General features: G+C 41.9%; 1 protein-coding gene across 16 annotated transcripts in view; it reads left to right on the top strand.

The window, feature by feature from the left end:
* Positions 1 to 24397, top strand: part of MEF2C (myocyte enhancer factor 2C) — a 219266-nt gene that overhangs the window by 151248 nt on the left and 43621 nt on the right. For all 16 annotated transcript variants that reach the window (XM_061622149.1, XM_061622165.1, XM_061622130.1 and 13 more), the window contains 2 exons: positions 13850 to 14036; positions 17216 to 17263. In XM_061622149.1, the coding sequence (XP_061478133.1) occupies positions 13850 to 14036; positions 17216 to 17263 (235 nt within the window). The remainder of the gene's footprint in view (positions 1 to 13849; positions 14037 to 17215; positions 17264 to 24397) is intronic.

Here is a 24397-nt window from a genome sequence, read left to right as displayed (position 1 = left end):
ACTTAAAAGCCAAGACACACAAGGGAAGGGGAGTGGAGGGAAAAGGTAGAGGAGGGAGATCCAATTCTTCTAGGCCAGAATAAAGTGGTGAACTACAAGAATTTATATCCTGTTTGGGCAAGGCTGATCTTCCCTTGCTGGTTCAATAGCAGTTGGTGGCTCGTGTTCCTTTTGTTGATGGACAGGGCCAGCATGTTCTTTTCCTGTTGCTTCTGCAGTCCCAGGCAACTGGCCCTTGGAGCAGAGTGTTCTTTCTTGCAGGAAAGAGGAAAGCAAGCTCCTTGCAGCTGCTCTGTCTTTGGCCAATGGATGGGGACAGATTGATCTGCCCTCTGCCTTGATATTCTTCCTGTCAAAATTACATTCAGTTGAATTATCACCTCTTTACACGAAGCATTGCATCAACATTAAATACCAAGTAGCCTCACACAGCACTGCCAGTGGCTTCTCCTGTTGTGTTGAGTAAATCTGTTCAGTTTGTCTGGACGTCATGGATAGCGCACATGACCATTTCTGGTCTCTGCAAGGCTGGTGCTCCTTACTAGTATCTTGTCTGTCTCCTTTAGGGACATATGAAGCTGCCTTACACTGAGTCAAATTAATGGTCCATCTAGCTCAGTACAATGTCTGGCAGTAGTTCTCTGGGAGAGAGCCAGTGTGGTGTAGTGGTTAAGGTGTTGGACTACGACCTGGGAGACCAGGGTTTGAATTCCCACCCAGCCATGAAGCTCACTGGGTGACCTTGGGCCAGTCACTTCCTCTTAGCCTCAGAGGAAGGCAATGGTAAACCCCCTCTGAATACCATTTACCATGAAAACCCTATTCATAAGGTCACCCATAAGTTGGAATCGACTTGAAGGCAGTCTATCATCATCATCAACTCTCTGGGATTTCAGGCAAGAGGCATTCTCAGCGCTAGCTGGAGATGCCGGAGATTAAACCTGGACCCTTCTGCATTCCACTGAGCAACTGCCTTTCTGTTTGCTATGAACAGAAGCTGAAATTATTCATTTCTGTGCTTCAGGCACTGGAGAAAACAGGCAGCTGTGCGCAGGCAGTTTTGTGCACAGGTGTCCCTTTTTTCTGTGTTGAAGAACGTGTAGGTCACGGACAGGCTCTGTTAACTAGGCATCCTTGAGGAATTAGATCTTGGCAAATTCCAATATGAACTGGCCCAATACATACCTCGCAGACTAATGTACGGATCAGAATATAGTTATCCTGCAGATTTTGTCATTCTCTGAATTTTGCAATGTAGTTCTTTTCTTGGAAAGCTTCCCAAAATATGTTTACATATCCATATCTTAAGATAAAATGCATTTAGAAATGAGTGTTTTGAGAAAAAACACTTAGAAATGTGTGCTGTTTTCCAGAAAAAGCATTTTAAAAATGCGTATTTAAATACACATTTTTGTGCATATTCTTAAAAATAATAAACGTTGTAGATTAATGCAGAAATGGAGCAAAACAAAACTGATTTATGAATCAGTACATAGGAAAGTGATACAAACTGGAAATAGAATGACCTGGCCATACCCTGTCCGTGCAAGAGGAGGGGTAAAGGTGTTTCTTTTGGGCATGCCTATGTGAAAATGTGTGAGAGTGTTTTGTGAGTTTATAAATGCATATGTTACATAGTTTACAACTGGTAGGTGAAATGAAAATGTAGAGAGCAAATTAGCTTTAAAATCCAATGGCAAAAGGCACTGGGGTCAAATCAAATCAATAGAACTTATCTACGGCATGGTAACTTTTCTGTATGCCTGCTGATATCCAGAGCTGAAGCAGCTTTGCAGCTGCTGAATACTTGCAGTGCACACAATGATATGTGGACTGGCCTTTGGCCAGGGCACTTCAAGAGTGCAAAGGGCCTGTTTACAGTGAAGACAATCTGTGCAGTGTTCTTTGCACTCAGCCAATAGTGATGTGACTGCCGCAGTTCCTGGTTTGTACACCAGTTACCATGCCAGTGTTGGCTTTATGTCTTGGCCCTAAGTCAGTATGATTCACACAATGTTCTTTGCAGCCTTATCTCATCAAGGGCCACCAGCAACATAAAATGCACCATTTTTTATTTGTCACTTAGGGTACTTGGTCAGTTCCCATTTTTTTCTGGGATGGCTGCACATTGCAGCCATCTGAGAAAGGCTGCAAGATGGGATGAATAGGGCACGCATCTTTTCTGACAGAACACACATGTAGGGCAAACCTTTGAAAGGGAAAGATGGTGCATCTATTTTCTTTTTTAAAATAACCAGATGTGTGTCACAGTATCCCCACATTATGTTTTCACATGTGTGTGTTTGTGCTTTTAAAATGATGTGGAACATGGCCATGAGATGACAGTAGGGCTGTAAACACACTAGTCACCAGATCAAAGTGTTTCCTTTAGCCACACCTGGAGGGGGAACAGGTTGATCTGCCAATCAGTTGCGAAATCTCTTTGAAGTTGATTTTTTTTAAAAAAATGCACTTGAGCTGCTTCCACCAGGTTTTACAGTAAAAAGGGGTGGGGTTTGACTAGCATTGTGTGCCCCCGTTTTCAGGAGAGGTGGGGACGCCCTGGAGCCAGCAGAAAAATGAGTGTGTTTCTCCCCTAGATGTTACCTCTGTGGACTCCCTGTCACCAATCTAAAATGAGCCAATGCGGTGTAGTGGTTAGAGAGCAAGGCGAGGAGCAGGAAGACTGAGGTTCAAATCTTCACTCAGCCACACTGGCTGACCTAGGGCCTGTCACTCTCCTTCAGCCTAGGCTACCTCTAGGGTGATAAAAGAGCAGGGGAAGAGAAGAACCACATACATTGCCAACAGCTCTTTGAAGGAAGGGCAGGAAATGATTTTTTTAAAAAGAATAGTGGTAATGATGTGTCCATTTTTAATACTCTACATTAGACTACCGAAGGTGGGCTTTGCACAAGAGGCGAATCATCACAGAAAGGAGATATATCACTTAGAGAAATGAATATGCACCTAAAGTAGTGGGAGTTTACACATTAGGCTGCCTCTAAGGGCTGATTCTCACTTTACAGTCTGTACTCTGGAATGGATACACAACTTCAAAATCCATGCTGCTCTCATGAAGTATGGAAGGTTCTATGCAGAAGCAGGAAGTAGGAAAGGATTGGGTGTCTGCTTTCAAGAGTTTAAAAACCCTTCACGCTTGACAAGATCAGTGTCTGTATCTCAGTAAAGAAATGCAGTTTGAGAACTGAAATACCTAGGTCCTAAGGCTATGTGTACATTAACAATAATCCCATGGTTAACTTGTGTTTCAGGTGCACTCTACTATCTGTACTTGCTGCTTATCTGACCCATAATGACCCTCACCATCTGCACAGCATTGCAGGGAGAGCCTATAGCTCAGTGGTAGAGCACATGCTTTGTTTGTGGAAAGGTCCCATGTTTGATCCCTGGTATCTCCAAGGATTTAATGTAGCTATACGAGGAAATCAGGTAGAGAGATATTGGAGAGCTGTTATAAGTCAGAGTAGACAATACTGAGCTAAATAGACCAACAGTCCGACCTTGCTTAGAGCAGCTTCATAAATCCATATGGGCGCAGTCATGGATCGGGATGTCTTGACTGATCACAGGAGTAGCAGGTCATCCATCTTAGAAGTAAAGAGTAACCAAAATGATCAAGGGGATGGAGCAACTCCCTTATGGGAAAAGATTGCAGCATTTGGGGCTTTTTAGTTTAGAGAAAAGGTAAGGAAGAGATAAAATTATGCATAAAATTATGCATGGCATGGAGAAAGTGATTAGAGAATTTTTCTCCTTCTTTCATAACACTAGAACTTGTGAACATCCAGTGAAGCTGAATGTTGGAAGATTCAGGAGAGACAAAAGAAAGTACTTCTTCACACACAGCACAAGTTAAGTTATGGAACTCGCTCAGGAGGCAGTGATGGCCACCAATTTGGATGGATTTCATAGAATCATAGAGTTGAAAGGGGCCTTGTAGGCCATCGAGTCCAACAGCAGGAAATCCACAGCTAGAGCATCTCCCGCAGATAGCTGTCCAGCCTCTGCTTGAAGACATCCAGTGAAGGGGATCCCACCACCTCCCTAGGCAGTCGGTTCCATTGCCGAACCGCCCTTACTGTCAAGAAGTTCCTTCTAATATCCAATCTGAATCTACGCTCCTGCAACTTAAAACCATTAGACCTAGTCCTACCCTCTGGGGCAGCAGAGAACAAATCTGTACCCTCCTCTATGTGACAGCCCTTCAGGTACTTAAAGAGTGCAATCATATCACCCCTCAGCCTTCTCTTCACCAGACTGAACATGCCAAGTTCCTTCAACCTTTCCTCATAAGACTTGTTCTCCATACCGGCTATCATCCTTGTCACCCTCTTCTGAACCCGCTCTAACTAGTCTATATCTTTCTTAAAATGAGGCTCCCAGAACTGAACGCAGTATTCCAGATGAGGCCTGACCAATGCAGAATATAGTGGGACTATTACTTCCCTCGACCTGGAAACTATAGCTCTGTTTATGCAGCCCAAAACCGTGTTTGCCTTTTTTGCCACAGCATCACACTGCTGGGTCATGTTCAACTTGCGATCCACTACAATTCCAAGGTCCTTCTCACACGCACTACTGCTAAGCTGGGTATTTCCCATCCTGTACCCGTGCATTTTGTTTTTGTGGCCTAAATGCAGAATCCTGCATTTGTCTTTATTGAATGTCATTTTATTAATTTCAGCCCAATTTTCTAGTCTATCCAGGTCCCTTTGGATTTTATTCCTGTCTTCCATTGTGTTAGTTATCCCTCCCAGTTTCGTATCATCCACAAACTTCATAAGGGTTCCCTCCACCCCATCATCTAAGTCATTGATAAAAATGTTGAAGTGTATCGGCCCCAGGACAGAACCCTGTGGGACTCCACTCGAGACCTCCTTCCAGTCCGAAGCAGAGCCACCGACGACCACTCTTTGAGTACGGTTTTCCAACCAGTTGTGAATCCACCTGACAGTATTTCCATGTAGTCCGCATCTGACTAGTTTGCTAATCAAAAGGTCGTGGGGGACTTTGTCAAACGCCTTGCTGAAATCTAGATAGATGACATCTACAGCATTTCCACCATCTACTAAGCTAGTGACCTGATCAAAAAAAGAGATGAGATTAGTTTGACAGGATTTTTTTTTGACAAACCCATGCTGGCTCCTTCTAATCACAGCATTGTCATCTAGATAGTTGCCAATGGACTCTTTTATTATCCGTTCTAATATCTTTCCCGGTATTGAAGTCAGACTGACCGGCCTGTAATTCCCCGGATCTTCTTTTTTACCCTTTTTAAAGAGCGGGACGACGTTTGCCCGTCTCCAATCCACCTCTCCCGTTCTCCAGGATTTCTCAAAGATGATGGCAAGAGGTTCCGAGAGATTTAAAAGAGCATTAGACAAACACATGGAAGATAAGGCTATCGATGGCTACTAGCTATGATGGCTATGCTCTGTCTCCATAGTCAGAGGCAGTGTGCTTCTGAATACAAATTGCTGTAAACTGCAGGAGGAGAGAGTGTTCTTGCCCTCAGCTCCTGCCTTGGGGCTTTGCATGGGCATCTAGTTGGCCACTGTGAGAACAGGATGCTGGATTAGATGGGACATTGTCCTGATCCATCAGGCTCTTCTTATATTCTTACATATATGTATTCTACCCATGGACTTTTTCCCTCCTAATAACACCAACGTGGCCTGAGTTCGTCACTCACATTTGGCTCCATAGCTTTAAAAAGATGAGAAAGGAAATTAACAAAGTAAGCAGAACTCAGAAATCATTTGTAGGGGAAAAATATGATACCTGCCTTTGCCTTGTTTCTCAGGTTATACGGAAAACAGTATGTCTTTCTTGGGGAATAGGGGTTAAGAAATATTTTTATAGTCTTGAAAGGATTCATGCACATGTCAGCCAAAACATCTGATAGCAATTATACATTTATTTGCTGTAAAGGATTCTGCAGTAAGGATAAACAGCTACAAAGGTCACTTTACCATAAAGTATTTTTAAGGTCAGGACAGGTTAAAATTAGAAAGCAAGACCATTTCACAGCATTGGAGTCAGTGGTTGCAAAGCATTTTGGGTGTGCTCTTTTCCAAATTGCCACTATTTGAGTGGTTCAGAAACACCATCTAGACCACCTTACCAATTCACATTTGATCTATTGTGTGATTTCTAGATGGATGCAAATTGAACATGGCAGCAGTCACTGGCAATTTTGGCAGAGAAGACAGGTATCTTGGTATAACAGAAACATTCCACTGGGAATCTCTCTGCTCAAGCCTTGTTGCAATGAAAAAGAAAGTATTAGGAGAACACTTAAAAGGATGTTCACAATAGGCAAACTGAAATAAGCTCAGGGTTTCTGACGTTCTGCATATGTTTTCATATAACACGTTCACTGAAACAAGCATTTTCCATTGCCTAAGTTAGCACAAGACATGAAATGCGATTGAGGACTGACTTGTTTGCTCATTACCTTTTAGGCAACTTGATGCTTCTTTATGATAACTTGTTTGCACATGTATTCTCCGTGTATTGCAAGCATGGGATTCAAATTGTTTTTCATCTGCAAAACTGAAGGATATTTGTGGGCAAACTTTGTATTTCTATATTATAGCTTCAAGACTAGGAGTTCATCCATACCTTTTCCACTTTCCTGTCTGACCCACATTTTTATAAGCTGCTTTTTCCACCAATGAATATCCGGAAGTCCTTTTTACATCCTCTCCCCTGTTATCATCTCAGCCTGCCCAAGCCTGTTGCTCTAGAGCAGTGGTTCCCAACCTGGGGACCGCAAAGTAATCCAGAGAGGGCTACAAACAGTAACGAAATGAATTATTTATTATTATTTTTTTAAACGTCTTCTCCCTGGATGCTGTTTGCACTCCACTGCCACTGCAGATGACACCTCTTCCTTGCTCCAAACGAGAGGAAAGGACTTTACTGAAGTGCAAGAGTGTCTTTCAGGCATGCCGAGGGCAGGCATCTGCCTATACCACATACGGCAGATGCCAAAGGAGGCTGAGGGAGGTGCTACCAGGAAGAAGAGGGAATTACTATCCTGGCTCCTTTCACTGCCACTGCTGATGACGCCCTTACTCTGAACAAGAGGAGAGGGCTTTTTGTGAAGCAAAAAGAAGCAAGGCTGCAAGGAAAGCCTGCTTTCCCCCTTCCTTCCTAACAGCCAGCCTGCCTGCCTTTCTTGACTCCTGTTTCTCTGCTACCTCCTTATAAAAATTATTCTTATTTGCAAGGCTGCCCAAGTTTCGCCTTCAGCCCAGACAGAGCCAAGGAGCAGTGAGGAAGCTCAGGATTTGCTCACCCTCCATTTCTGAGGCTAGATGTGTGTGCCAGTGTCCCCACCTACATTCTGCCCCCCAACCTCTCTCCCCGAGATGCTGCAGCAGTTGAGGGTGTCCCCTCCACGTGCCTAAATATATACACGCCTGCAGATGCTTGCAGGAGGGGTAGGTGTGTTTGTATGTGTGTGTGTGTGCTGATCTGCCTTCTGCTCCACTCTCATTCCCCAAGTGCATGCGAACCAAGTCATCAGTTCTGATGATCATCCCAAGGCCGAAAAGCACTAACTCCCCTCCTCAATCTATCCACCCTTTTGTCTTCACAATCTAGCATCCCCACCACTACCACATGGCTGCTTCTTGATGATGATGGTGGTGATTTTTAAAAAGCTCAGCAGGTTTGCTGAGGTTGGGGTCCACGTACTGCAGCTGAAATGTATTTATTTATTTATTGCATTTATATCCCACTTTTCCTCCAAGTTGCTCAAGGTGGTGCACATGGTTCCCCCCTTTCATTTTATCCTTACACCAACCCTGTGAGATAGGCTGAGAGACTGTGTCTGGCCCAAGGTCACATAGTGGACTTCATGGCTGGGTGGGGATTTGAACCTGAATCTTAGCCCAACACTGTAACCCACTGGTGTTGGGAGTCAGGACTGTACATCTTCAGACTGGGGGAGGAGGGGGATACCAATTTGATTGGACCTTTGGATCAAGCAAAGAAAGCAACACCTCCCTGTCTGCAGGGAGCTTTTTATGAAAAGGGATATTTGGAGATGTGATTTTTGCCACGCACCATTTTTTTCAATTAACAGAGACTAAAATTACAATTAGTGTTGGAGGGGGCATGACATTTTTTGAGCTTAAAAAGGGGGTCCCATACTCATAAAGGTTGGGAACCACTGCTCTAGAGCAAATGGAGAACATTTAAAAACTATAGGGAACAATCCACTATTATCTTCGATGCAAGCAAGAGCAGCCGAAATGAACTGGAGTGGCAAAGGAGTACAGTTGCACATTTTTTCCTGCATGCATGGTAAACCAAGCAATCCCCTCAAATTCACCTTGAAATGAGATAAGTAAATCCTCTGATCCTACAGAAAGGAAAAGATATGAGCAGATGGCCATGTTTGTGGCTCTCCAAACTCTTAGCACCTTACCAGGTCAAATGGCTTTATGCTGGCCTGCTCACTAAAGCAACTTGGAAATGGAACTATGGTATACACTGTGGCATAGGTTCATTCTGCACATCGTACAGCACACTTTTCATTCTACTACATAGCTCCTGATCTCATAGTGCTGCCTTTTTTATACTATAGTTAAGATCTTCTCAGATTGAGGCAACTTCAAAAACATGGTGCTGCTTACTTACAAATCTGGAAGTTTATGGGTGGGATCTAGTATCACCTCACTCACCATGGGGCAACTGAAAATATTTCCACATATCTTTGGAGGAGAAACAAAATGGCTTTCCAATGGCAGCTCCTCTTGTTTCATGAGCTGCTGCTCCACAGGGCACCCAGAGCCGTGTGTACTGGAAAGGGGAAGCCCCTGTATGGATGTGAAGCACTCACGTGTGCCAGTTTGGATCTTAGCCAGTATGAAATTCTTTGGCCCTTCAGATGTTGCTGAACTTCCACTCCCATCATCCCTGGCCAGCACGGCCAATGGCCAGAGATGATAGGAGTTGTAGTTCAGAGGTTCCCCAATACTGTTTTAAGACTGTGGTAGTGATCTGAGACTGCTTTACATTGTGAACCATTCGCTTTGGAAATCCTCTGGTTTTCACTACATAATTGCAAACTGTAAAATCCCCGGCCATAGTCCAAATACACATAAGGCAGAACCTTTGTAGAAGCTAAGGAGGTGTGAGTCTGCAGAATCTGGATGGGAAATGGCTGCCTGGGAACCCTATGTGTGCCTCCTTGAGTTTCTTCATAGAAGAAAGGTGGAATATAAATGAAAGAAATACAAGGATGTTACTGTTGAAGGCTTTGTGTAACAAGCAGCTTCACACAAAGAGCTCACCTCTAGGCTGTTGGATTTGAAGTGGCCCTTTGGCTACACTTGAATCAGCACAGAAAGGCAGAAATCATTGCTCTGCTGCGTAAGAGAAGAGCTGTTGAGTTATGTTGGATTTTCAGCCTATTCACCTTTTTTTATTTTTGTTTCTAAGAGAAGAGGGACTAGGTTCTATTCCCAGCTCATAAATTCCAAGAAGTTCCTGTCGCATCATCCCAGCATTTAGGCTTTGAGTTGTAAAGGGTGAATTTCATCCATTGTGTTTCTATACTTGGATACATAATTGTATGATATTTTAAATTACATGGTGCATACGTTTCCTAAGAAACTAAACCTTCATCATAACTCGTGTTTCTTCCATTGCTGTGGTATATGTGTTGAAAAACAGTCTCTCCCTCCTCCCCCCCCCCCGGCCTGAGATAGGCTCAGTGTGCAAGCAGAAGGGTTTTTATTTTTCATTTTGGGCTGAAGAAATTTCATGCCAGGGGTTTGTGACATGATTATGCCTGTTTTTAGATAGGCTTCAGACGTGCTAAAAGGGCAGCAGCAGAGGAAGTGCAAGTGAGTTGCACTTTCTTGAACTTCCCTTTTGAGATTAGAGGCACAAGAGGTAGTTTTTTCAGTGAGTTGAAAACAGTCTGAAAGAGGAATCATGGCTTATCCCACTTACTACATCCCTGTGAAGTGGGTTTTGCAAGTTTTGGTGTTGTTTCAAAAACCTATTTGACAGCAGGGAGCCATGAAATGTGCAGGTACACTTGAGAATTGCCTTTCAAGCCACCAACAGCTCACTGAAGAACTATTGTCACTCTCCAGGCTGATATTGTGGTGGTAGTGGTGGTGGTAAGAGAGACTGGTTTTTAACATCTCTGATAGGTGTTGTAGTCCAACAACATCTGGAGGGCACCAAGCTGGCTACCCTGACTTGGGGTCAACAATACGTATCCTCTATTGACCTCTGCTGTTTTGGTTGCACCTGGCTAAGAGAGAGTCAGTTTACGTCCTATGAAATGCATGTGGAAACAGTTTCCTAGAGAAACTGGTCTCCTCAGTGATGGAAGCATTATCAGTAGATGATTTGGATGAGTTTTTTTTTCAGATAACATTCTCTCAGTTTGGCATCTTAGATTTCACTGATAGGGGATGTTGCCTGGAAAATTTCAGCTTCAGAAGTTTGTTCTTTCATAGGCAGATATATACGCAAGCTGCAAAAAGATGATAGTTCATGGAGAGCAGGAGGAATAACTTCTCCCTTCCTGCTCCTCATCTAGTGTCAGTAGCTTGATAACCATAGAAATGTAATGAGGGAGGAGTAGGATCCTGGAAGTTAGGGAGGGGGGTTGAGCCCCTACATTCCATTTTTCTCTTTCCTAACCTTTTTACTCCTGCCCATGTCACATCAAAGTCTATGGGATGGAGAAATTTTCTAGACCAGCTGGTGTAATCAATTTAATTCCAAAGGGAAACTGAAGAAAATGGGAGAAGGAAAAGTAGCCTTAACACTGACTTAAAAAAAAGGCTACCTATGGAAATTAAATTTAGTTAAATATTCATCCTACAGTCCATCTTTTTTAGAAATAAATGTCAAAATAGACCAAAGAGAATGCAGTATGTAATACTCATCACAGGCTGAGTGTGTGTCTCTGAAAGTTATACTACAGCGTGCATCAGCTGCAACAGTGTTAGTCAGACTACTGGCAGGTAGTTTCCAAGATATTTGAAATGCCATTGAAATCTCCAAAACTAGTTTGGCTATTACGGGAAAGGAGGGGGAAAATGTGTACACCAATGGCAGAGAGAGATCTACAACATCATTTTTGGCTCAATCATTAATTTAAAAAATCATATATAAGCTCAAAAGACTAGAATTCAGTGCATGCATTGTAGGGACACCTTTTACTAAAATGATTCTTATCTGTTGAGAAATCTCAAAGATGCTTTATATTTAAAATAACTCCCCCCCTTTTTTTTTGCAAGAACTGTCAATATTTGTCCAAAGAGGATATATTGTTGCATAGGACAGTGCCTGATTCCTTAAACCCTATGAAAAAACAACAACTAGGCTTGTTACAGGTTGAGTTCATTTTATAATCTCCATGGTACAGGGCATATTGTGCTTTTCATGGTCATTGCTATTCTGACACAGTGCTAACTGCCTTCACCAAGAAATCCTCAAAAACAATAAACCAGCTTATAAAATACTTTGCAGTGCTCTTTTGGCACTATTAATGCATATTCATTCCATCTGATAAAGATTCCTGTATAACTTTAAAGTTTATATGTACAATCCCAACAAAAGATGTGTTGCAGTTTTTCTTTTTATTGTTAAATCGCCTTTCCTGTCATTTGATGTGATTTATTACTTTTAATATGTTTTATTACAACTGAGAATTGTAAACTCTTGCATTAAGTATGAAACGCTGTGTACCTAGAAAAAGACAATGCATTTTAAAACTTTAAAGTTGACAATGAGGATATTGAACTTACCAAGGATTATCAATACCTTGGCACAGTCATTAACCAAAATGGAGACAATAGTCAATCAATCAGAAGAAGGCTAGGACTGGGGAGGGCAGCTATGAGAGAACTAGAAAAAGTCCTCAAATGCAAAGATGTACCACTGGACACTAAAGTCAGGATCATTCAGACCATGGTATTCCCACACTCTATGTATGGATGCGAAAGTTGGACAGTGAAAAAGTGGATAAGATAAAAATAAGCTCATTTGAAATGTGGTGTTCAAGGAGAGCTTTGTGGATACCATGGATTGCAAAAAAGACAAATAACTGGCTGTTAGAACAGATTAAACCAGAACTATCACTAGAAGCTAAAATGATGAAACTGAGGTTATCATACTTTGGACACATCATGAGAAGGCATGATTCACTAGAAAAGACAATAATTCTGGGAAAAACAGAATGGAGTAGAAAAAGAGGGAAGGCCAAACAAGAGATGATTGATTCCATAAAGGAAGCCACAGACCTGAACTTACAAGATCTGAACAGGGTGGTTTATAACATGTTATTGGAGGTTGCTGATTCATAGGGTCGCCATAAGTTGTAATCGACTTGAAGGCACATAACAACAAATTTTAAAACTATTGGGAAAGCATCACTTAAAATAAATAATCAATAAGTGCCCTTCATGTACTTCAAGCGCAGCAAAGGCTGCTGCTGCTGACTTGGTGTATTTCTCCAGTGCATTGAATTTAGCACTGCATAGATGCAGGGTAGGCACCTAGTGGAGGTTTTGATGATCATCCTCATCATAATCCTTACAATAATCCTGTAAGCATCAGCGTCATTATTGCAGAGAAATACATATTACTAGGCCTATATCAGAGCTCTAGACTCACCCCTGTATTCTGTGTAAATGAAACAAATTTATCCAGGGTCAAACTCAGTGGATAAAATTCTGTCAGTTTACAGCAAAAGCCAGCATTGCAGAGCACTGACTGGCTAGCACCTCCGACAGCACAGATTTAGGTCTTCCCAGAGCAGGACTTCACCTCTTTCCCATTCACAGAAGAGCTTTTGATCCAGTGGAAGGGGGGGGAGACAGTTTTTGTTGATTTTCTTTTCCCACACAGCACCTACCACCACCACCTTATTTCCCAAGGGTTGGACAACCCGTTGGATTAGATGTGCAGGGTGGGATGTGGAGAACAACAAAGATTGCTGCCTCCTCTCCCCCTCTTCCTCCAACAGTTGCATCCTGAGAGTGGAGTTCCGCTAATAGAAACTTAGGAACCAAGCCAATGTGTTTTTTTCACATGTATATCTCCATGAGTGTTTTTTCTGTTATATCTGTGTTGGTTCTGATACATTCATGGAAAACAATGAAAGCTAATACATTTCACACACACACAAAAAATGAATACAGTACATTTACCCCTTTCATAGAGCTGATCATAATCCTGAACTTCTGAAGCTTTGAGACTGAAACGAAAGGCTACCCTTTTGCATATTTTCACCTTCTAATATTTCTCTGTGTAGTGAAGTCATCTTAATTGTCTGTCTTTGATCTGCATTCATCTATGACACCATATTAAGATGCCGCAAGTAAGCAATTATGATTTCAGTGAATAGAAGAAAGCTAAAACTGAAGCTTAACAAAACAGGGGTTTCTTTAAACAGAACTGTGAGAGGACAGACCCCAACAGTCTTTCAGTACAAAGGAAGTGTAGATTTTGGGGATGGCGCTTGGAAGAGCGTTAATATTAATTCATGATCCATTAAGCATCTTGAAAAGACTTTTCTCAAAGAGCACTCCTGTGCAAATTTACTCAGAGTAAGTCCCACTGTGTTCAATGGGACATATTCATACTTGTTAGTCAGTTATCCTCGGCAGTTGAAATTGTACTGGTAACAACATTTTATGTTGCTGGTTCTTTTCTGTGTGTTTTTAAGCAGTGGTTGCAAAATATTTGAGCTAAATATAGAATAACTGTTCTCTGAGTCTGTTGTCCTTCCATACTATTCTTGTCTTTTGTTTCCTTCCCTGCCCCTTTCTCACTTGTACAGGCTGTTCCACCACCTAACTTTGAGATGCCAGTTTCTATCCCAGTGTCCAACCACAACAGCTTGGTATACAGCAACCCAGTAAGCTCACTGGGTAACCCCAACCTTTTGCCTCTGGCCCACCCTTCCTTACAGCGGAACAGCATGTCTCCTGGTGTGACACACCGGCCACCAAGTGCAGGTAACACAGGTAAGGCATTGGCCAACCCCATTGCTTCACTTTAGTGGCTCTGCTTCTGCATTTCTCTGTCTTGGTCTATGTCTGGAAAACGGCTGTAGTTCAGTAGTAGCCCATATGCTTTGCATGCAGAAGGTCCCAGGTTCAGTCCCTGGCATCTCCAGATAGGGCTGGGAGAGACCCCTGTCTGAAACCCTGGAGAGCTGCTGTCAGTCAGTGTAGACAGTACTGAGTTAGATGGACCAATAGTTTGATTCAGTATAAGACAGGTCTCTATGTTCCTGCCCCCCCTTTCTCTCTCTCAAACTGACCATAGCACTTTTCCTCAAAATGCTCTGTTATCTGAGGATAATGTCTCAGAATTGGCAATTAAAAAGAGGTAAAGATAAATTCTAGAAAAAGCTACAATCTATTTAAGAGTAAAGGAAATGAATATAAGAAGACAGTGTTTAAAAAATGAAGAGAATTAGTTGATTCAAGCCACTGGGAACATGTCTTCATGGAAGGAGTATTCATGAGGCAACCTGTTCATGAGGCATGCAGCAAAAAGGTTCTTGATAGAGCGTATCCATTGGCTTCTGTCCATAATACTTTTTTCCCCTCATTGTCATCCTGTCAAACTCAGTAAGAGTATTTTAGAACATAGGTACCGAATCTGGGTCCATTTGCCACATCATTAAGAAAGCGTGCATCTTCTTTCATACAAGAAAAACTGGGAAGTATAGTCAGAGAGAGATTAATCCTTGCTGTCAAAATAGATCATTTGAATCCACAGTTAAGAAGCTAAAAGATTTATTTTTAAAGTTTTTTTAAAATATATTTTAAAGATGTTTTTAATGCTTTTGTTGGCCACCCTGGACTCCTTCTGGGAGGAATGGCAGGATATAAATTAAATTGACTAAACCATCAAACAAACAAAGTGCTATGAGTGCCAGTACAAAATAGTTATCATGGGCAGCAAATAAAAGAGATGCCAGTACTCTGTATCAGTGAGTTCCATTACACACAAAAAACACTGTGTGGTACACACCCAAGTGCACAGAAAGTGTCTCAGGAAAAGCCAGATATGCTTTTATGCACACCATGGGATGCCAGCTGTGCAGATTATATAGCCCAAGTTATGACATAGCAGCATGTCCTCAAGCAGTCTACATTTCTGGTCTGCAAGGATCACAACAGTTAACAAAGGCTACAGTCAAGGACTGTGCGATCCACAGATCATTTTAACATCAGGGCCAGATCTGAAAAAGCTTCCCCTACCCAATTCTGAATACAGTCCCCCTCACTGCTGGACAAGGAATTTGGGAGTGTGATCAAGGAGCTGATGATGTGTGATTGGGGGTGGGTGGGAATTCCTAGTACACATGCAAAACAGTCATACTACCTAAAGAGCTGTCATCTGAAGTCATCACAGTCTTCCATTTTGTGAGATTGGGAAATATGGGCAGATGATGCTGATCTTCATCTAGCCCAGCACTGTTAGTCTAATAGCCAGCAGTTCTCCAGAGTCTCAGGCAAAGGCCTTTCCCGCTCCTGGAACCTGAAATCCCTAAACAACACAAGCAGGGACCCCCAAACACCCCTCAGTACTCTCAAACACACACACACCACAACCAGGCACCCACACTCATACCCAGGGACCCCCACAAATACCCCAAGGGACCCCCAAACACACACACACCAGGGACTTGCAAACACACACACACAGACAGACACACATACACAGATACCCCACACACATACTCAGGGACCCTCAAACACACACACACATCTAAACACACACACACACACAATCCAGGGACACTCAAACACACACACACCCGAGAGGCTTTCTAACACCCCCTAGGCACCCCACTCCCCTTGCCAACCCCCCTCACAATACCTCACACTGCGTCCAGGCATTAGTGCACACTGAAACTTCCTCTTCCCCCCCTCCCCCATGGTCACAAAGCTTTCTCCTCTTCCCCTCTCATGACCGGTCGCCTAGATGCCCCCCGTGCAGGTGGCATGACAGTGATGTTGAGGCCTGGCGGAGGTGCCTCAGCCTGTTGCTCCACAGCTTACACAGGCTATTGCCCACTGGCTTTGCTGCTTGCTTTGGCGCTCGCTCTGCCACTGGGTTGGGAAGCTTCCTGCATACAAACAGACGGGGTGCCAAGCTTCCTCCCTATGGGTCACCAACCTTCTTGTTTTGGGGACCTCACAGTAGCGATGCCAAGGCCTCCCAGAGCTGACCCAGCCTGTCACCACATGGTTTCCCCAGGCCATCTCCTCTGTCCTACTATCCACCTCCCAGACTGTCACGTCGTAATTTGCAGCACCACCTGTATGTGGTGCTGCAAACTGCAGTATGATGGATTCAGGGCTTACAGGTGTGTGTGCACATTCGTTACAAAAACATTTTTGGGTTATCAGGATGTGGCTGGCCAGACATGCACAGGGTTACAGATATTCATGTTATTCTTTTTACTTTATTTTAAAAGTAAAAAATAATAAGATGGGTACTTGTTTTTTACACTATTTTTACTTTAAAAATACACCTTCCTTTTCTACAACAAAATGCTGCTTGTTCCCAAGTAAATGGATTTGTCATCAGAGCAGCAGAAGCAACAGACTCCATTTTATTCCTGTAGTCACCATGATGCTATGATTTAAGTAAGTTTATGTAAAACTTCAGTTGCTCGGAGCATTTTTTTTAATCACTGTTGACAAAATGTATTTTATTTCTTTGTTGCTCTAAGATACCAGCAGACAGGAGAAAAAAATGTTAATGGTGTGCTTTGCAACTGAAGTAATACACATGGCAGTCTAAAAAGGCCTCTTCACAAGACCGTTGAAGGTCTAAAATTACCTAGCTGCACCACTGACAAAACAGTTGACTGTTGAATTCTTTATTCCATTTATTGAAATACTTAACAACTTATTGACTGCAGATTCAATCAGTATTGTCCTGAGCTGGTACCCACTGAAGCCACTAAGTAATGCCTCTGCAATTTGGGAGGAAATGGATCAGCTTGTATGTAGACAGAAATCAGCATGGCACAAACAGCCTGATCTTTATAAGGACACTGGTGGTATGAACTCCACTCAGGCTTGCATTGCTTTGAGGAGTAAGCTGCAATTTCTGTTTGACCTTTGTGGTTTCTTTCAGCTCCTCTCTCCATTTGACTATTTTATTTGTCTTCTCCTAGGTGGCCTGATGGGTGGGGACCTCACAACCGGTGCAGGCACCAGTGCAGGTAAACAGAGTAGTGTTTTATGTCCCTTTTTAAAATGGTTACATACTCCAAAACAGAGAGTTAGCATGAAGTCGGTCTCAAAATAACTCTATTTAGTAGCTCGCCACCCCAACCTCTGAGCCATGAGAGATCTCCAGGGGTCCCTGCACTTGCCCAGAGTTTGGTTTCCTTCGAAAGAAGGTTATCGGAGACTATGGTGTATTTATAAAAAATGGTTTATTTACACATTCATAGCTTTAGGTGAGCTTAAGACGGAGGGGTTCAAAGCATCAGCAGTCCAATAGATCTTGCTTTTCCATCAGGCTTATAGGAGGCATCCTAAAGCCATGGTGCAGGGAGCCAGCCTCTCTGTGTATCTCCAGTTCCCAGCCTTTCTTCAGACTCTAAAAATACAAGCCTCTTTTTGGCCCCAGGAGTGGGGGGGCTCTCCTGAAGAGTTTCAGTAACAATAGAATCTCCCTGGCCCATTCACCAGTTAATGGGCACTTGACAGACCCATTAGCCCACCTGGCCACTCTATTAGATTAACAAAGGAGATGCATCTGACCAGCGGAGCAGGTTTCTCAGCTGCAGAGCCCACCTCCAGGTTCAGGCTGGGACTCATAGAAATTATCTATCTCAACCTCCAACCCATAACACTATAAATTCATTAGGAGCAGGATTAGGTTAACCATGGTTGTTTCTTAAAATCCTATTCCCAAGAGCCTTCCCAACAGTACACCTTCCAACTTCCTTACATTTAAAAATACGTACTATCAGTTGCCAGATCAGAGGGCCCTTTTACAAACCTCTCACTGAAACTGTCATATCCCATTGCATAGGCACGGGGGAATGGTACAGGAACAGTTCTTGTGCCTACTCCATTATTCCCACCTCAGATTTGAGCAGAGATCATGTATGTGCTTAGTCCACTGATTAAAACATGTCAGGTGAAAGTGGATCCAGAGAATGCAGGTTTGAATTAATTATCAAGGCTCACATTTTTATTCAAGTGAATGATTATAACTTGTGCATCCATAGCATTAATCACTTCCATGTTTGTGATTTTAAATGGACTGAGATTTTTTTTGGGGGGGTGATGTCTCATGAAATTTGGCAGCATTAAAATCTATTTAACAGGGAAACTTTGCCATTGCATCAACATTATGCAGCTGTATTGATGTATAATCCAATGGACTGATTTGTGATGTATTTTATACTTGTTTTATGAATGTAATTTTATTGTAGATTTTATATGGTTCACCACCATGATATTATTTCTTAATGTTGGCAGTGTGCGTGCATGTGCTCACGCATGTGTAGTAGACTTAGGGTTGCCAGGTTCATGGCTTGAGACTGATCTTGTATCTTTAGGAGAAGAGAAAGTCAGCCAAGTGCAGGTGTTCTTGCAACATTGTAATGGGAAAAACCACAAGATGGAATTCTCCCTTCCCCCTGCAAAACTTTTAAAGATACAGAAGACTTCTTGGTTGCCAGGCCCGGCCTGGCCTCCAAGAGGTCTTCTGTATCTTTAAAAGTTGTGCAGGGAGGAGAATTCCACCTTGTGGTTTTTCCCATTATAATGTTGCAAGAACACCTGCACTTGGCTGACTTTCTCTTCTAAAGATACAGGATCAGTCTCAGGCCATGAACCTGGCAACCCTAAGTGGACTAGCAGCAGTGCTGCTTTTAAGAGGTTTATTTCTACAGTAAAATAAGGATAAAGAGTTCAAATAACAGGAATATATAATCTTCATAGTTAGCATCGTCTACTGTTCTTGATTCTGTTAACCAAGTTCTGTTTCACATTGGTGATATCTGTTTGAAACATGTATTAGCATTCTTGGCCTTTTACATTATAGAAACTTAAAAGCACCAGAATAATAAGATTGGAATAGAACTTGACTGACCCTACTAATGAGTGTCCTCTACTGGTTTGTTAAAGCATAGCAATCTTGTTTTTTCCCCTCCTCGCTCTTAGGAGACTGACAAGGAATAAAAAATGGGAGGGGGAATGGGGGAGTTTCATGAATTGAAATGGTGGCTTCTCTACATGAAAAGTTGCTTTAAACATCACCAGGGGTTTTTTTTTACTAGAAACACATTTGGCTGGAGATCCCATTCAACAACTAGAAAGTGAGAGAAATTCACTTTTTAAAGTATAAAATATATTGACTAGACAATTTGACTTTTTAAAAAAAGCCCAGATGGGTTCTTGCTGTAGAAGAAGGGTGTTTATATGAACCGATTAAAAAGTGTGATTGTATCCAGAATCCTAGTTGCTTTTGTGTTTAGACCTTACTGCAGATGTGCATTCTTCATGTCTTAAATTTGGAGCAGCAAGAAGAGTCATTTGCTGTAGGGCAGAAAGGAAGAGGAGAGGTCATTATGAGGTTGAAGCGTCTGCTACAGTGGCATCATTCAACAATGGTTCTATTTTGGAGAGTCCTCTCTCTTTCTGTCTCTCTCTTAAATATCAAAAGTTCTTTGTTTACCATTTTTTCAGAAGGAACAGAGGCCTGTGTGTGTGTCCCCATTGCCATGTTAGAAGCTGATAGGATGACCTTATAGTTCAGTTTGCCAGGGTATACAATCCTTGTCAAATTAGAAGTTTATGTATGTGCATTTTCCTGTTGCATCTAAAAATAGCAAACGTGCAACAAAGGAAGAAGAATGTAGTTGTTTTTGAAATTTACTACTGTAATTACAAAACGAAGCAACTTCTGATTGCTAACATAAGGGTGTTGGTTTCTGCATTATTTTAACAAATTACACTGTAATGGGAAGATGGGAAACAGAAAAAGCTACTTAGGTTAGATATATCCATGTTTTCAAAATGCTGCTGTTTTGTTGGTTTGGAACGTTGAGAATAATAATCCTGAAATCATCCACAATTTTACCTTGGGAATCTACCCAAGACATAAATAGAACCTGGGAATAGTGACTACTTTTTATTATCCTAAGCAATTAAATACCAGTGGTGGTATTTTTAACTGAATCCAAGGTTGTCTCAGGTTTGCTAGAGTAAATTTATTCAAAGCTGCTCTCCAATTGGATAGCTTGTGCCATACGACAGTCACAACTGCCAACAAAATGAGAGTGAACTTCCTATTTAGTAGTGTTGCTAAGCTATAAATAAAGCCATGGGTTTGGCAACTTTCTTTGAAACAAGAAACTTGTGATTGAAAGGAAAGAATAAGAACTCTTTGACCTTAAGCCACCGTGTTTTAAAACAATCTTATAGTTACCCTTCATCTTAACACTCAGCTAACAGGGGGGGGGGGGGGAAACAGCTGGCATGTAACCTATAAGATATGAAATATAGCTTTGCTTTTTAAAAAAAGGAGCATACACATTGAAATTAGGCATAATCTTTTTAAATTTGGGCAACAGGACAAGAAGTATATATCAAGTTTTGCATTGTGCTTTGAACTCTGACCATTTTCTGGCCTATAATTTTCTTAATAACAGAACATTTGTACTGAATCTCGGGGGGAAAGTTAACATATCAAATGAATAACCTACTTTTGTAAACACTCTGCTAATAGTAGTACTTCAGGTGCAAATCTGTCGTAATCTCTAAAGAGGTAATCCTGATCCCATTAAAGTCATTTGCACAGTCCCAAGTGAACTGGGTCTGCATTAATTTCCACTATTCTAAAGTAATACTACATTGTGTACTGTGAGAGATATTTAGACTGAACGCATTTTATATTTTACATTTTATCTGTTTTTGTATTTGTCACATAAAAAAATCTAATTGCATTAGTATACATTTAAAAATTACATTCCTGAACTTTGTTTATAAGGAGCTGCCTTGTACTTTGTCAGACATTTGATCTACTTTGTGCAGTCAATGACTATTCTGACTGGCAGTGGAGATGACATTGGCTCTGTTTGCACATCACACTAAACCATGGCTTAGGGCAAACACACTGGCTTCTGAGGAGGAGATCACAGTTGCTTTTCTCCTTCCAGGACTTTCTGCGTCAGCACCCTGAGTGGAGGTGGCCCATTAAGGCGGTCCACAATGTGCCAATGTGGATTTGTGGTTAATGATGGGAGACGGCACATCTGTCTAATTAAATTATTTATATTGATTTTAATTGTATTTTTTTCTCTTTTATTTCTTATATCCTATTTTACAGTATTACAGTTTGAGTTCTATGGAGTAGAATCATAGAACAGTAGAGTTGGAAGGGGCCTATAAGGCCATCAAGTCCAACCCCCTGCTCAGTGCAGGAATCCAAATCAAAGCATTCCCGACAGATGACTGTCCAGCATACAATATATGCAATATTATAGAAATAAAAGAAGCAATAAAAATGCAATTTAAAATCATACAGCATCTAGCACAGCACATTATGATTTTTCTGCCTGAATTATAAAGTGGTCTGCCAAGACCCTTAGCAATTTTCAAGTCATTCGTGGGAGAAAAGGTTTTGAAATTACTGATCTTAGATCTTGCATACCCTGTGCTGACCAAGTTGTGTCATATTCCAGTGGAGGAGGGGAAGGATGGCATTTGTACCCGATATACTCTCACTACAGAAAGGCTTTTTGACAAGTCAAAATGGTTTTGGCTGCTTGAGGATTACTTTAATGTTAAACTGCAGTAACCCTGTTCCTGGAAGTTGACTTGAGCCCTCTTCTTTCCAACTGAGGAATGAAAGGGGAGTCTACTAGTTTATAAGTATGGATCCAATCAGTTTCTTTAAAATGTACTTTGTGGTTTCTTTCCTTGTGCGTTTCTTATTTTTCAGTGCTTTTCTCTTCAAAAAACCTATTTTACAAAATACCTTTGTGATCTACGCAACATGACAGAATTACACTGCATGCGTCACCTTAAATTATTTGATTCCTGTTTATTTTAAAGAGCCTACACCTTGCCTGTGTTGGGTTTATGGACTGTTATCCTGGAAGAAGAAAAAATGGCAATAGCCCCAAATATTACTGGTACAGGGTCTTGTCCCCACATAATAGATGGATACCATAGTGTTTCTGCACAAGGGGAACAGGCAACTATGGGGAAGGGCCATAGTTCATTGACAGAGTGCATCGTTTACATGCAAAGGGTCTAAGTTTCAATCCCAGGGGTCTCTGGCTAGGACTAGGAAAGACTCTTATGTGACATTCCTGGAGAATCACTGCCAGTCAGTATAGACAATCCTGAGTTAGATGGCCCAGTGATCTAAGGCAGCTTCCTGTCTTGCAGGAAGATGGCGGAATAAAAAGGTTGGAGTCTAAAAACAAAGAGCAGAGCTTGGAAAAATTACTTTTTTGAACTACAACTCCCATCAGCCCAATCCAGTGGCCATGCTGGCTGGGATTAATGGGAGTTGTAGTTCAAAAAAGTAACTTTTCCAAGCTCTGACAAAGAGGATGTGCCCTCCAGTATTGCAGGGGGAGGGGAGACATTATCTAGAACTTTAACGAAACTTTTTTTAAAAAGTGGGAAAAGAAAAGTGTATCATGTAGGATAGTGTTGCTGCAGGAAAGGATGCAGCCTGGCAGGTATTCAGCAGCAATATTTTTATAAAAGGCTGTATAAGAACTACTGCAAGTGATCAAGGAGTGTCCAACCTGTAAATATTTTTTTTTAAAACTTTTTATGTAGTGCACACAATAACATGGTAGGGAGACAGTCACACATCACCACTGATATCATGGACAGTTCCCAGTAGCACCTACATTTCACAGAACACTGGATAAACTCCAGTAGACCTGCTTTACATGGAAGGAACAGTAGCATCTTCCATGTGACAAAATTTCATGAGGTCAATGCTGGACAAATACAGTCGGGTGTAGTCATTCAGGGTCTCCAGGGGTCTTAGACCCCTTACTTTTTTGGGAGCAGGTCCTTAAGTCTCCAGCATCCTATGAGCCGATCAGCATGAAAAGGGAGAATGTTAGCCACCGAGAAGAGTCTTCTGACATGCTTCCTTGACTCTTCCTGCTGTTTGGAGTCAGAGTGAAAGGAGGTGAGTCAGCCACTGAGAAGACTCTTCGCAGTAGCTAACACTCTCCGCTTCCATGCTGATTGGCTCCTAGGGATGCCTGTTGTGGGAGAAGGAGCTCATTCTCAACCCAGCAGCAAAAAAGGGAGGAATGGATGTAGCTGTGACTAACATGAAGGGACCCTGCACTTCTGATTTTGCCACCACACTACTGCATACAGTATCCCTGTAGCTTCCCTACTTTGTGGGGGAAAGTGCTAAAGTAGGAGTAGCTGCAACAATCCAGCAGTAAACAAAGCCTTCAAAGAAACCAAAAGACAAACAAAGACAACCATATAGCTAACTAGAACGGACTTCCTCTAAATTATGCAAATTAGGTCTTCTCAACAGGGAAGCAGATATTAAAAGGCCACCCATGGCCACCTGCTTCTTAAAAGTCCATCACCTTCACTGTGTGTGTGAAATGAACCAATGGGCAGAAAGTGCTTGGCAGTAACAGATGCAGTGTAAAAGCTTCCTCCTGGAATTGAAGTTCAACATGACAGTGATTCTCAGACTTAGCCAGCTTTAAGCATTGGGCCTCTTAGCAAGATTATATCTTGTTAGCGTTACACTACTCATTTTGCTGCATTTGGTCACACTTTGGCTGGGTATCTTCATTATACATTTCTGCTAGCATGTCAAACTAAATACAGATGTCGGTAATAGCTGTTTATAATTTATGGGGCTCTAGTCCGGAAGAATTCTGGGCATGTTTTCAAAACAACATAACTAAAGGGATCATTTGCAAAAAATAAAAAATACAATTGAGAAGAAGGCAATATGCCCAAATAAGCCTATACCAAACAAGCAGAGTATGAAGTAAGCAGTAGTGAGACTCCAAGCAGATCCTAAAATAACACAAGGCACCCCAAACTTATAAACATCAATGGTATGTACACCTAGTTCCCTTTTGTGCCTTGGCTAATGCCAATCTAAGCAAACATCTATATTTTTAAAAACCACACTGGTAGGCAACCTAACATCATTACAAGTGTCTAGCATTTATTTAGCTCCAAATGCACTACATGCTGGACAAAATATGTTTATTTCTTATTTGGTCTCAAATGATGCTCTAGCGGTTTTTAGACATGGCCCGATTACTGGGATGCAACACAGAATAATGTGAATGGCAGTGCAATCCTTTAAGTGTCTCCTA

This window comes from Rhineura floridana, chromosome 1, assembly GCF_030035675.1.
Source record: "Rhineura floridana isolate rRhiFlo1 chromosome 1, rRhiFlo1.hap2, whole genome shotgun sequence".
Lineage (NCBI taxonomy): Eukaryota > Metazoa > Chordata > Lepidosauria > Squamata > Rhineuridae > Rhineura > Rhineura floridana.
Note: the sequence above shows the minus strand (reverse complement) of the source record. Positions and strands in the feature narration are given on the sequence as shown.